At 36.1% G+C, this 14,922-nt stretch overlaps 1 protein-coding gene and 2 long non-coding RNA genes across 3 annotated transcripts; all 3 read right to left on the minus strand.

Annotated features, from left to right (window-relative positions):
- Positions 1-1,824: 1,824 nt before the first annotated feature.
- On the minus strand, positions 1,825-4,821 carry LOC126620747 (BTB/POZ domain-containing protein At5g48800-like). The gene is made up of 4 exons (XM_050289025.1): positions 4,289-4,821; positions 3,924-3,990; positions 2,648-3,820; positions 1,825-2,542 (listed from the first exon to the last, which is right to left on the minus strand). The coding sequence occupies exons 1-4, from the start codon at positions 4,381-4,383 to the stop codon at positions 2,012-2,014; spliced, it is 1,866 nt and encodes a 621-aa protein (XP_050144982.1). The 5' UTR covers positions 4,384-4,821; the 3' UTR covers positions 1,825-2,011.
- A 5,694-nt stretch (positions 4,822-10,515) lies between these two features.
- LOC126623690 (uncharacterized) lies at positions 10,516-12,092 on the minus strand. Its single transcript, XR_007623841.1, has 2 exons — positions 11,497-12,092; positions 10,516-10,633 (listed from the first exon to the last, which is right to left on the minus strand). It is a non-coding gene; the product is annotated as an uncharacterized LOC126623690 (long non-coding RNA).
- Positions 12,093-12,182: 90 nt separating this feature from the next.
- On the minus strand, positions 12,183-12,701 carry LOC126624281 (uncharacterized). The gene is made up of 3 exons (XR_007624037.1): positions 12,524-12,701; positions 12,319-12,440; positions 12,183-12,233 (listed from the first exon to the last, which is right to left on the minus strand). It is a non-coding gene; the product is annotated as an uncharacterized LOC126624281 (long non-coding RNA).
- Positions 12,702-14,922: the final 2,221 nt, after the last annotated feature.

Consider the following 14,922-nt stretch of genomic DNA (forward strand, 5'->3'; position numbering starts at 1 on the left):
GCATTTACAAGTCCCTCTAGCGTGCCTTAGTAATGATCATGAAAAGCATTTTTAATCCCTTGTATCTGTCATTTTGTAATAAGTTCCTTACTAACTTGACATCAATCCCCTGAGACTAGGAAATCCCCCAGTCAAACATAGCCTTCTAAGAAGAAATTTTGGAAGAATGGTTGTGTAAGAAGAATAAACTATTTAAAAATTGTAAAATTTTGTTAATTAAGAGTTTGATGGGTAGGAAGAGATAATAATTTAGCATAAATTGAAGCTCCACTAACATTTGGTTTAATCTAAGATTTCAGGCTCGACTAACACCTGTGTGACGATATACATTTATGATAAGTTCGATACTTAGTCGTAGGCGACGCTCTTCCAGTAACACAACTCTATTGTTTGCATCAGTTGGGATGCAAAAAGTTTGTACAATAAGTTGGTGCCTTTCCATACTAGTGTCTTTTGCACCACCATGTAGGCGGCCGTGTTGTCACATTGCTCAACTATCGAGTCCTTTGAGACTCTGAGCAGCCAAAACAAAGTGTTCAGATTAAGGATAAGACACTTCACAAACACCAAACAAAGTTTGGTAAAACAAACAAAGAATCTACTCAAATGTGTACAGAATCTATGTGGACAAAGAAAAGTCACATTCCTCCAGCTAATTTTGGCATTCCCCTCCAAAGATTCCTCATAAGTTTCTCCACCAAAACTTCATCTGCTAGTGAGTTTATTACCATTATAAGAAGCAAACTTGAGCAGCCTGGTAGCTCCTCTTCCTCGACTTATTGTCCATTAACTCCTAGCTGCTTAGAAAAAAATACTTGATCAGATATTACCGGCGTTTGATTTGGCGATGGGAAGTGTAGTGAGGGAGGAAGGTGTGCTGAAATTGGTGCGTCCGGGGAGGCGTTTGGAGGTTCACAAGAAACCGGTAACAGCTGAAGAGGTGATGAGAAGGTACCCCCTGCACAGCATAACTAGGCCAGACATCTTTGAGTTCCCGTGGATTGTGGTTAAGCCTGAAGCAGTTTTGATTCCCGGGAAAGTGTTTTTTATAGTTCCTAACCGCACGATTTATCAGTTGCTTAAAGCCAGAGAGCACGGCAATCAGCCTCCTCCTTTGATTGAACATAAGCAATCTGTTAAAGCTCGTGGCCACCATCAAGTACATGAACATAGTTCTCCTCCCAAGGAGTATGCTGGTATGACACCGAAGCACCACGAGCAGAGGCGAAGGCTTAAGCTTCAGTTTTTTGCTTGTGCTACTGTAAGCCCTAGCCTGAGTGATGAAGATGCTGACTCTGACAGAAGACTCCAAACAGATATCAAAGTAGAGTTGTCATCCACAAACAAGAAATCCCGCGAAGAATCTAAGCAGAAACCTCCGATACATTCAAAAAATGAAACTAGACGTCGTAGAAAATATGATGATGGCAACAACGACATTACGGTCAAACTTGCTGATCTTAATATTAGGGAAAGCAAGCAAGTCCCATTGCTGAAATCTTGTGTAAGAAAACCTGAAAGTGCTCGTAAGTCGCTTCGCCTTAAGGTAAAATTTACCTTGCCAAACAAGGAAGAGGAGCGACAAAGCGAGGCTACTGGGTCTCGGGTGCAATTCCAACGCTTCTCGAGTAGATTAGTCCTGCAAGGCATTTATTAAACCGTGTTTTTGAATGTTGATTACGCGCACCAATGTTTTGTTACCTTATTAGAGCAGCTATATAAGTTTATTTGTTTGTTCTACATATACAGCATAGAGTCTATATTATTTAATCTTAACCTGCTACATTTTGCAATTAAATTGAAATTTAATTTAATGATTTAGAATTTAAACAAATGTAAAAACTGTACTCAACCAAAAGCATCACTTACAATCAAGATCTTTCCCCGCTATCGCTAACTCAAAGCACAAATCTTTTTTACAAGGAGGCCAAAAGACGCATACAAAAGTGAAAATTTCGTAAGGCTTGCACTTACTAACAAGACATAAAAAGTTCCTGACAATGTGAATTACCTAATCTGTGCTTGCACACGTTCTCTCGATCACTTTAGAATCAGTTCTATAAGAATGCCTTGACGGAGAAGTGGATGCCCTTGAAGAACTATTTGCAAAGAAGCTTAGCTTGCCAATCTTCTTGGAGAAAGAACTCATAAATTTACGAGAGTTGGACCTTTGCATATCCCTCTTCATGCATACATGTTCTCTCTCAAGATCATTTAGTCTCATTCTTAACCGAGCTAGCTCAAGCTTTAGCTCACGGTTTTCTCTCCTCAATGATGCATAGTTGTCCCGTGGAGACATCGCAGCACTGAGCGCACCACTGCTGATCCGCCATGACTGGTGCATTGGCTTGGGTTCATCTTCGTTAGAGCAGCCCAAGGAATTTCTGAGCCTTATTTGCTCAAAATAAAGCACTTGTACTATTGACTGGAGAGGGAGGCGCTCGTTCTGTGCAGCGTGTGCACCGGCTTCTTGTGAGAGCTTTTGGAAATCAATCATTTTGCAGAGCCTCTTCTTGTCTGTATCGGTTAAACCTTGATGAGCCTGTCACAGAAAGAACGTATATACATCAATCAAAACTAATGAAAGAATGGTAAAAGCAAAATCCTTAATCAAGACTAACGGCAAAGAATAATAAGAAAGACTTACTTTTAAGTAAATATCAATGGCTCGATATAGCCCATCATGAACTGTTCGTGCGTGTTCAGGTAAAGCATCAGCAATGACTATGAACTTAGCAAGCTTGAGGTTTGCATCAGGGGCTATTTCAGCAAGGTAATTGTCCACCAACTTTGAAACTTTAAACAAAGCGGTCTGGGAAGGCGAATGAGGACTATCAGATTCGAAAACAGACGCATCTTCCATATCTTCTTCGCTATCATCTTGCTGAGAAAAGTTAACTAAAATCCTATGCACTGTATCCACATCGAATAAAGTGTCACCAGCGTGCTTGAAAGAAGGGATCAGAAGATCATCGAGAGTAGCAATATCCAACTGTGACCCAATTCTCCTCTCCAGATCAAGTCTGCAAGCAATTGTGCAATCAAGCATTACAGCGCTTCGCAAAAGCCCGAATAGGAAATTGATTGGAATAACAAGTTTCTCAACGGGCAGAAGGCTGACAATTGTCTCAACCACGAGTTTTTCATGCCCAGTTGAAGCTGAAATTCCGTCAACTTTTGTCTGGCCAGACATATTCCATAAGCTGGACTTTTTTGTCAACTCCTTCTGCGCATAGTTCACAAGAGATGCACCAATACTCTCAGGGCGGACTCCACGGCACTTCATCGCAGTTATGACTCTTTGGTACAAGTCAACTCGAAGAACCGAAAGATCTTCTATCCACCAGTCCCCATCAGATTTGGCTTGCCTGTTCATGTGAAGCCTCCCCGAGCTGCTATACTCCAAGCGCGAAAAGCTCGAAGCAATTTGCTCTACACAAGCCTTTGAGGCTATTGCATCTATGCAACGGCTAACTATTCTCAGCTCATCGGCCAGAGGGAGTAAACTCTCGCATTGTTGCAAAACCTCAACACACATTTCAAGGTTCTTGCAAACAACGCTTTCAAGGTATTCTTCGGCGCGCGAACCAAGATTATCTTTTGAGTACTCTTCAGTCATTTCAAGGTAATCAGAAGCACAACACAGCTGAGAAACGTTTGAAGATGTGATCTCGAAGTTAATACCATAACAGAACTTTGCTGCCAACTCAAATGATTCTGCACCTCCCGGTAGATTAAGAAGCTCCACTCTTGAGATATCAGAATCCCTGTGTTCAGCAACCAACTTCCGGATTCTCCCACTTCTAGAGACGAGAGGGAACTGCATTCAGAAGCACCATAATATATCAAAATTCCATCAAGACAGTGACTTTAAAGAATAATTTTGAAGAATTGAAAGTAAATAAAACAGCAAAGGTAGCTACCTTATGTAGTGAGAAAGCCCCTCCATTTACTTGTATTGTAATATCGCTTGGAACGTCCCGAAAAATCCTGCAAAAGATCAACAAGTAAACATTCATACAAGAAACCGTTGCAGATATTTGCACATGACACAAATCAATGAGGAAAGAAAAAAAAGTTTCTTTATAGAATACAATACAAGAGAACAATCAGAAACCATTCATCTTTTGTTTATCATGCATCAGCACAACAAAGCACATAAATATATATATCAAAACACCACTTATATAATCACTAGGTAGTGTAGGCAACACTTACAAAATAAAATTAAAAGTACTCAAGTTGAAATACAAACATAAAAAAAACATATGAAAATCAAGAAACAAACCACTCGTTGTATCGCTGCTGCCGCGAACTCTTAGCCACGGATAGTTGTGGTTGCTGCTGCTGCTGATGCTGATGCTTGTCACTGCCGCGGTCCATGGGGCGAGAAAATGGAACCCAAGAGAGGAACTTGGAATGTCAAGGCAAAGATGAAAAAATGGTAATGCTGGGGTTCAAAGAGTGAAGTACCGGGAAGAGAGACAGAGACAACAACCCAGTTGGAGATGTTGATGTTGGTGGTGACCTTGTTTGGCCATTTTTTTTTTATTTTTGTCAAACAGGTGGTGTGCAAAACACAGATTGCAACTGTCCAAAGCAATGGGCCTCTTTGGTGGGTCATGCTTTTCTGCCTTTAATTTTTTTTGGGAGGGTTTAGTAATCACACTCAAAATATTGCATAATCTCTTCCTGTTTTTGTTACTCTCTGCTGTGATGGGATTTAATTTAATTTTAAAAAAAATTAAGGAGATGATGAGGAAGCACAGAAAGGAGGGGTTTGTTACTTTGTTCACATTGTAAAGTCAAAACCTCTCATTACCAACCGGCAAAAAAGCGGGAAATATAGAAAAAGTAGTTATTTTGGTTTGACAACTTCGACATGTTTTATTGTACTTTTTGTCGGCTGTAACACTCTGTAAAAGTGATAGACTCCGGGAGTGAAAAATATCCTGCCGAATATAAAGGGAGGTGAGATGGTGGTAAATTGGTGTAATTAATGGGATAACAACCGGGATGGATCTAGGATTCGAATATTGGGGGTTTGAGCGTTAAAAGTACAAGTTTTTTAACTAAAATAGAGTGCGAAGCGTACACAAATATTTCAGTTTAATTACTGAGGCATTTCGTCAAACACTTAGTGGGCTTATTGTCGTCAGTCAAATCGTGTTATGCACATGTCAATAGATATCGACATATGACGAAGTAATCTGATAAGTGCTATCGAGAGAATATGTTGAGTACTCTTGACGCAGCTTGTCGAGTTCTACCGAGATATGCCTAGCAGACATTATATCAAACACTTGTGGACACAAAAGATACTCATGCCAAACATTTGAATAGTCATCGAAAGATTTTCACATGTATATTCCCCGAACTCCGAGTGATCCTAATAAGATCTTGGTTTCAATGTACATTCACTACTGAATATGAACCCTCATACGTGCAAAAATTTAATACATGTGATTTGGAATGATCTTTAACACATTAAGGCATGAAAATGATCTTTAAATATTTTGCCACTGCCAACAAGGTATTAAATCGTGGGGTTTTTGCTAATTACCGAAAGGAAACCCAGACAATTTAGTGAATCATTTAACTATGTTATAAGCATCATCTGCCTACTAAGTTATGAAATTACTTTAGCAAACCATTTAACTAAGTTAACATCTTGTAGCAATAAGGTAAGAAATGAGTCATGAACCAACTTATGTTTCATCCAAGAAATACCTTACATTGGCCCTATGGAACTATGAGACCATATAAGATAAGTTAGAAATGGCAAGGAATATAGAAATCATTAGCATCAAAACAAACTTTGGAAATTAAGTCTATTAAGGGAGGAACTCCCCTTCATGCGACCGAGAGTTTATGACAGTTGGTCAGGTCAAGATTTTATTAATTTTGCATTCAAATTTGAATCTTTTTTTTTTAAATAGTGTAATTTAAAATAATAACGTAAAAAGAAAAGTAAGTCGGTCTATTTTTGGGAAAATTTTACACAATTCACGTGAGGAAGAGCAAACAAAGAAAAGGTCAAAAAGAAGAAAGAAAGGAACAATCAAATTTTGGATAGGGAGAGAGTGGCGTGACCACTTTTGATAATTCCATGATATTGATTTGTGATTATTACCCACCACCTCCATCTGCGGTGGGTCATATATGTTTAGGGTTTTCTAATGGAATGAGGATCCTTTCTAGATCTTATTTGTGAGGATCCTTTGATTATTCAATCGTGTCCGTTTATCGTACATCATGCAGTTAATTTTTGTCAGTTACTGTTTATATTCAATTTTAAATAAAAAAATTTACAATAATTTTTACTACACGATATATGATGAACGAATACGATTAGAGGATCCCCGTATCTTCACAAAGAGGATCCGGAGAGGATCCTCATTCTTTCTAATGCAAGGCAAGCCACAAGTGGCTCCGACCACATATTATTACATTTGCTATTATTTGATCTTCCACTACCACTGAGAAGAACTTATATAATACAAATATACTATTACATTGACATCTTATGTCATTAAAATAAAGATATGTACAAATTTTTTTACATATCTTTATTTTTATTGACACAAAACACTACATAACAGACTAACAATGTCATGCCATGTAAGTTATCCTCCAATACGGCCACTAACATTCCTTTAATATGTGTAGAATGGAGATACAAACAAAAACTTATTTGGTTCAAGTCAAAATCATCAAACCATTCGTGATAATGGCATGTATTTTGTTGTATATATGAACGCATGTATGTATAAATGGCATGGAGAGCAGGATCCTAAAGTTAAGGATTGGTGGTCGCTTTTATGAGTGAATTCTAAGGTTTGAATATGCATGCTTTAAGTGAAGTCAAATTTTGTTCCCTTCTCATGATGTAAAACCAAAATCTTATATCTTATCAAATGACTACTTGAGTAGCTTTTTACCTACCTAAGTTAGGTTTCACCTTCCGCCGAATGATAGGGATTTTTTTTTCTTGACACCTTATAAGTAGTGCTCTAAAAATTTCTGTCTAGCACCGCTTAAGCCATGTTTAGGCGCTAGACAGCTGATCACCTCCACGATTAATATTTAGGCATTTAAAAATTAAAAAAGAGTTCTCGCCTAGCCTACCTAGACAATCGCCCAAGTCGCGACTCTCACTTAGACATAAAATAGATAACTTATATTTGTAAATTGTAAGAGACTTGTTGGATACTTAGATGAACACTCATTATATATTTGTTCTCCATGTTTTTAATATGTTCTAATACTTTGTAATCTATATGTTATTTTATTTTACAATTTATGTTTCATAATACAATTATGTAATTTCTTTAAGTATAAATAAAAACTTATTTATATGTTATATAATATATTTAATTAAAATTTAAAGAAAAAAGAATCGCCTAGGCTTCGTCTAGATGTCTAGGCGTTAGGCCCATACCCATTGGCCGAGTAGTGCCTAGCGCTTTTTAGAACCTTACATATAAGTATCAGAATGTCAAAATATTGAACCCTAACGTTTTACCACATTACAACTTTTATTCTTATTTTAGATATCTGATAAGTTTTCGTGAATTTCGCTTAGTTGTCTTAGAATCTGCACACAAATTTTCACCATTCAAACAAGCGTAAGAGGTCATATATGTTAACTTTTTTTATCCTTCAATTTAGTTTATAAATGTTATTTTTCACAATTACATTATTGATTGAGATATATCGGCCATATGTAAAGGGTGAAGAAAATTATTGAGGATTGAAGGCGTGCGTTGTCTTGTGGTAGTGGTGGTCTCAGAGAAAGTGAGTCCCCATCATTAGAGTACATTCGCACGCCAAGTGTTTCAAAGCAATTACCAATTAGTGATGAGACACACACAATGTAACAAACTCTAATTAAAGGCATCCGATGCTACAGTTTACATGCTCAAACTCTGCATGGCCTTATACTATACTAGCCTTCATACATTCGCTTACGCGAGTACAAAAGATATTTTTTGAATTACAGCATGTTATGCGAGACTACATATTTTTTTAATCACATTATTGCTAGCACATTGTGAGGCTAATCTTATCCTCTCCCCCTTAGTGTAGGTAATATCGTTTGTTCAAAAAAAAAAAATCATTTGACAACTAATTGAATCACATTATTATGCGCGTGCGAAAGAACTTTTTGATAACCGGTACCATACCTCTTAAGATGTTTTGAACGTGTTTAACAATAAAGAAAATAATATTTAATAAACAACTGATTGAATCATATTATTGTTAGTCCATTGTGAGGTACTAATTAAAAATAAAAAACTGCACGAAAAAATTAATTATAAAAAACACTGTTTATATGATGAAAATACCCCTGCATTATTTGATGCATTATTTTGAGCTGCTTTTGAACTTTTTTGTTTGGGGGACATTTTTGTCCCATTATTTTTGGTGAAGCTCGTGACTCTAAATGAGGCTGCTAGCTTTATATAGTAGTATAGATTCATGGGATGTGATATCCACACACCTCTTTTTACTTCTCTCACATCTTTTTAATTTTTGGGCGTCGGATCGGATGAATTAAAGAAGATCAAATGACATAAATTAACAAAGGGTGTGTGGATAGCACACCCCTAGATTCATATGCTTACAAATTAACTTTACTTTTTTCAGTAGATACAATTGGGATATGAATCGTGACACTATAACCTCTAAATTATTGGTTTTTGTTTGATCATATATGTAACATAATTCAAATGTCACATTATCATATACGTACAAGATAATCATGAAAGGTATGGTTCCTAAGCTCTATCCATTTTTGTATGCTTCTATCTCTCAATTTTGAGGATCGCGTATTCGATCTAATTGTCTAATTCTGGTGGACATATTAAATAGATTTCAGCTTGAGCTTGAACACAAATTTTTTCAATTGATACGATTTTAAATCGAGATAAGTTTCGATTGAGAGGTCATACAAAAAAAAAAGGGCTAATGTTTTGGATGTTTTAAAGATCATAAACCCAAATTTTCAGATTTTTAGAACTTTAACTGCTTGAGAAAGATATGAGCACATTCTTAACTTATAAGTCATTGTAAGGTTTTGTCCCCTTTTTGATGTTGTACTTTGTTTTTTACATTCTGACATTATGCACTTTGTTAATAATCTACACAACAACCTTTGTGAGAAATGATCTTCGCAATTTCTTTTTCTTTCTCTATACTCCCTTATCTTTTTATAGCGTTAGGATTGAATAAATCAAAGAATAATAAGGACAACAAAACTTACATAAAAAATATAATAAAAAAAGTGTAGAAGAAGAAAACAGAAGTATAGATCATTTGGTGCATATGATGGCCGGTAGGACATTAGAATTACATAAATTATTTAAATAAAAATTGATTGAGTTACGAATATTAAATTAAATGTAATGGCTTAACCTCACAAACGAAACATTCAATTTTTTTTTTAAAACAACGATCTTATCTACACTAAGGAGAGGGGGTGACATTAATCTCACAATGAGCTATCAATAATGTAGTTCAAATTAGTCTTTGGTGATAATTGAATCTAAGATCTCTCATTAAGAGCATCTCCAGTGAGGAGCTCTATATGAGGCTAGAAAAATAGTGGATATAACCCATTTTAGAGTTCTGAGGAATCTTTGGGGCTCTATAAAAAAATCTCTCACAATGAAGAGCTATTTACTTTTGGGCTCTATATATATATATATATATATATATATTTATGTAGTAATTTGATTATGTGACAAATTTTGTTTTGTATTAACTTTTTCTTAAGTTGATTCTTGGACATGTTATCTCAAAAAGAATTTATGAACATTCCAACCTAAAAAAATGTAAATTCTGACAAAGTTAGAGTTCATCACTTATGAACCGTTGGATTAGGTTTTCAAATCTCAATTTTATTTGTTGGTTTGTTTCTCTGAAATCGAACAAGATAAGATTTCATCTCATAACTAAATTGTAATGCCCTTCTAATTTAGGTATGTTGTTTGTTTATGTTTTCGGTTTAGGTCTCTAAACTTCCAATGTCATTTTAATATGTAGAGCGTTTTTATTTGGAAATTAATAAAAGTAAGCCCTTTTAGACGCACAACATCTTATATCATTTTAAAGCTTAAGCATTAAACATACCAATAAAATGGATGATCTTTGGAACAAAATAATGTAAAGAAAAAGAATTAAAACAAAAGAATAAAAAGAGAGTATGAGTGTATTTGCAATTGGGATGAGAGTGAAAAAGTTTGGCTCATATGGGTATCTACTTTTTTGGTGGGACCCACTGCTTTTTGGGCTAGATGTAGCCTAATTTTTTGCTACACATGGAATAAAGTTGATACCCCAAATGGTGGATCTAACCCCAGTTTTTGGTTCATTGGAGATGAAATTTCTCACTAGGGCTCCAAATGTAGTAGTTTTCATAGAGGATAAAGCCCACATTGGGTGACACACCCCGTCCCGAAGGAGGGCATGCTGGCCGTCACGTGAGAGTGACGTAACCATTTGCACAGTACGGAAGCTTTAATTATACAATTTATAAGTTGATACACCCGAAGGTGAGTCCTAATTTTGTCCAATCTGTCAGAACACCGTCGAATTCCTCGTAGTCACCACACCTTTGTGATTCCTGAACCTGGAGGGGCGCAAAACCAAAATTGAGTGGGTCAGTAAAACAATTCTTTTCCAAATCCAAACATTTCTCAAAACGTTGTAACCCCTCTCTGTAAAACCTGTATACTTTCCCAGAAATGTAAAATATAAATATACATATATATTCTCAATACTTCAGTTCATTAACTCAACATTTTTTTCTTTATCAATTATGCCATGCCTTGTCTAATTCAACAGTTAAGTATGGATGCATCAACAATAATCATATCAGGTGCAAGAAAGTAATCAACCGGAGGCCCTCTAATAGCCCTGTACGGTTGAACCTAGAGCTCAAAATCTATCATTATCACTCTACCGGAGTCACCTCTGTGACCCGTCCGGCCTTCTGCACACAAGTTACGCTCTAGTGCTTCTCATAAATCATCTGTGCACATAATCTAAGGTCACCCACCAGTCGGAATCTCACTAACACTCTCGCGACTGGCCTGTCGTACCCACTCCGCGTGGACTGTACGACTAGCATCTACTTGGATCTAAGGCGAGCGTGCGATGCGGTGAATACTATAAGCACTAAACCATGGTGCAGGATTTGAGCTCAATATATATCATCATCATCATAACAGTAATTAAATACTCACCTGTGCGTCCACCGCACCATTCATTCATATGCATCATATATCAATTCATATCATTTCATGCATGGCAATTCAATTTACATTTCCATATAATTCTATATACTTTTCGCATACTTCTATGCATGGCATTTCAACTAATATATCTCATATACTTTTATACATTTTCATTTAAAGCATAATTTCATGCATTTTCAATTTCTGGGAAAACGGCAAGTATATATGTATACGGAAAACAAAACTGCCCACTCACCTGGAGTTCGTCCAATAACTCCCTAGCACCACACATCAAGGCGCCATGACAATCGCCGCCTAGAATAGTAATCAAATCCAGCCTCAGAATTCATATCGATAGAATGTATAACTTATATAAAATACGTCACTACGTTGATCGATCCGGAAGATCCACCACTCAGATTTTAATCCATAACTTCCAGAGGTCCACATTATACCTCTAGGACAACATCCTAAAATTTCATTACCATCCAACGGTCGGATCTCCGTCAATTAACAAAACTAAGTGACGGTTTACATTTTATTTTATGAACTTACAACTCCAATTCCGGAAGATCCGTATCTCAGATTCCCAATCTGTAAGTTCCAATAATCCTCAAATATTACGTATTACAACGTATCAAAGTTTGGTAACGATCCAACGGTCGGATCTTCAATTCACATTTTCACCTAAATGCAAAAACTATAAAACGTTATTTGAACACCTAACCAACAATCCTTAATAACTTTCTCATACGGTGCTCAAATTGGGTATATGAATATACCACGGTGATCTACTAGACGTCACGGACGTCGACATATTTTTAAAATAATTTTTTACTGTAGCACGCGCCCCCACGCGCCAAGGAAGGCACGGGTCCACGCGCGCCCCACGCGCACCTTCTTCCTCGCGGGTTCGCCGGACTGGTTTTTCCGGTGGCCGGAAAACTGGGGAATTTTCAAATGCTTCGTTCTCCTTCGTTTCTCAACCATTTTCTTCGTATAATATATCAATTTAAAGCCCTCAACATATAGAATCACAATATACTACTTTTAAGCTTCAAAAACAACTAAATCTCACCGGAAAAATCCAAGCAAAACCGGCCAAACTTAACCCTCGTGATCCCGACGTCCAAATCCTTCCAACGAAGCACTCCGAGCTTCCTTGGGACCTCACTAAGCTCACTATGAGCTTGGATTGTCCTAAAAATCAACCAATTCAAAGCTCATGAACAGTACACATTCACGCCAACTTTAGAAACTAGGGTTTTCGAAGTGAAACTTACCTTAAACTGGTACCTACGTGATCGTGGAGTCCTCAGGAGTGCAATGGTGGTTTTAAATCCGGCGTTGGTAATAGTTTTAGGTGGTTTTGATGGTTGCCCGTGTGTTCGAGAGGGTGAGAGAGAGAGAGTGAGGTCTGAGGAAGAGAGAGAGAGTATGAAGGACAGTATACGGGAAATGGGGAGGGAAATAAGGAATGGGGATCCCACGTGGTTCTTTTCCAATCCCCAACTCTAAACCACAAAATTTTAACCTAAAAATCTAAGTTCCATCCTTATTAAATTCCATTTTATTTTCAAAACTTAGGAACCTAGATAATTATCAACTTGAGCTTCACATACTTAGTATTTCTTAAGGGCAATTTCGTCCATTCACAGCCACGAATGTAATATTTTGGAACGGGCTGTGACATTGGGGATGCTTTGACAAGTGAAAATAAATACCACTAAACTATAGTACTAAGTGACCCGACAAAATTTTTTCGTCTAGCAAGGAATTTATTTTATAGTCAAGTATTTATGCATTGAAAATTTGAACTCTTCTGATGTAATATGTAGTATACATGAACAAGATACTTTTCTCTTCCCACTTACATGGTTTATGCGTTAAAAAATTCAAATCATAAGGAGGCGGATAGGATTTTCAATTTAAAATCAAGGAAAATCGAAAACAAAAGTAGTCAGATAGGGTTTATGGATGAGTCGTGTTACTTACATTCAATGGTAATTAATGTAATTTGTTTTAAAATCATAGACACTTTAATTGCTGACATGGAAGACTGTTCTACTTACTAGACCCACCTATAACAATGTATTTCTAATGGATCTCGTTAAAAAAATGTCTAAGAAATTTTGTTCATCATCTGATATATCAAATTTAAACTATTATTCATTACATTATTACTTTTCATAATTGTAATAAGTATTTTTAAAACAAGAAATAATAATTAAAAATGATGAAAAACTTTACTAATCACTTCAAATAGATTTGAAATTGCTGTCAAATTTGACAACAATCACCTTTGCTGTCAATCCAGATCATATTACATAAGAATTGACATTTAGGTTGGAAAACACTGATGTTATCTTTTTTTACTATTATTGCTGATGAAGACATTTTCACTCCTCATTTAGAGATGCTCTGAGGAGGCAAAACTCCAAATAGGAGTCTTGATTGCGTGAGGATAACTTGGAGACAAGGAAACAGATTTTTTATTTTATGTTTTGTATTTTTTGAACACGAAAGCAGAAGAAACCAAATCCTTACAAGTAAAAGAAGCTTAAAACCCAAACTGTAAACTTCGTAAATACTTAAACCAATCTTGGGCTGGGCGTGTTGTCCAAAAGAAAAAATCTAGTCATATTTCTCTGGCGTTTCATGCCTTTGGCTTAGTTAAATACGATTAATTTTTTAGCGTATTCAAAACATTATTATGCGGTACTACTATTCTCGCAAGCATTAAACAAGTAACCCCATCCCAAAGTATCATGAACGTAGAGCGGCAACTATAATAGTAATGCTGTCACTTAACAGAAAGACAAAAATCTATGAAGCTGCTTAAATCGTTTAAATTCACACGAAGGTTCGTCCTATTCAGTTCATGACAAAAAGTATTGATTTCTCTTTCGAATAGGTCCCGATAGAAGAAGGAAGGTTAAATTGCCAACGTGCTATTATTGAATTAAATTCACTTGACCCAATACACAAATTAATTATAACATATCACATATATGTATTTGTTTTTATTAATATATTTTAATAGTGGGATATATCAATCATTTTGTTCACTGATATTATAACTCATGAAATAATAAGATCACACGTTACCATTCACTAAACATTAATGAAACAGTGGACTTTTAGAATATGACCTCAGAATTATTGATTTTCGTTTCATAATGTAAAGAACTCATATGCTACAAACTACAATATTATCATCTCTAAATTCCCATTCAATCAATTAATTTTCAGTAATTTAACCACCCGATGGTGAGGTATGAACATTATTCAGTTAGGTTCAAATATTACCATGAAGAGAGGTTCGAGCGGCAATATTTATAAATTCCAGACGAACGAAATCAATTCTCACTGATATAAAAGCTTAAAGCATACATAATAACGTCAAGGTATCAAGCAGTTTGTAGTTCAATTAGTTAAGACATTTACCTTATGCGCTAAAAGTCTCAAGTATGATTCTTTCTCTTTACTAATCATGTTTATATCCGAAATCAAGAAGGGCCTAAACGGCAAAGAAGAAACCCATCCTTGTTTGTCTCTAATTTAAAATCCCCGTTAATCACCTTTCTAGGTTCCTTAAATAGCCTTATTTGAAGAACACTTTTGAGCTCACTTCGTCATTTTTCTCGATGATTCAAACTGTTTATATTAAAATTAATTATGT

Source organism: Malus sylvestris, chromosome 5 (assembly GCF_916048215.2).
Source record: "Malus sylvestris chromosome 5, drMalSylv7.2, whole genome shotgun sequence".
Taxonomy (NCBI): domain Eukaryota; kingdom Viridiplantae; phylum Streptophyta; class Magnoliopsida; order Rosales; family Rosaceae; genus Malus; species Malus sylvestris.

Excerpts from the sequence above, each read along its gene's own strand:
- LOC126620747 (XM_050289025.1), bottom strand. The coding sequence starts at position 4,383 with ATGGACCGCGGCAGTGACAAGCATCAGCATCAGCAGCAGCAGCAACCA. Across the intron at positions 3,991-4,288 it reads CAGCAGCGATACAACGAGTG|GATTTTTCGGGACGTTCCAA; the intron begins GTTTGTTTCTTG and ends GATCTTTTGCAG. Across the intron at positions 2,543-2,647 it reads CCATTGATATTTACTTAAAA|GCTCATCAAGGTTTAACCGA; the intron begins GTAAGTCTTTCT and ends TTTCTGTGACAG.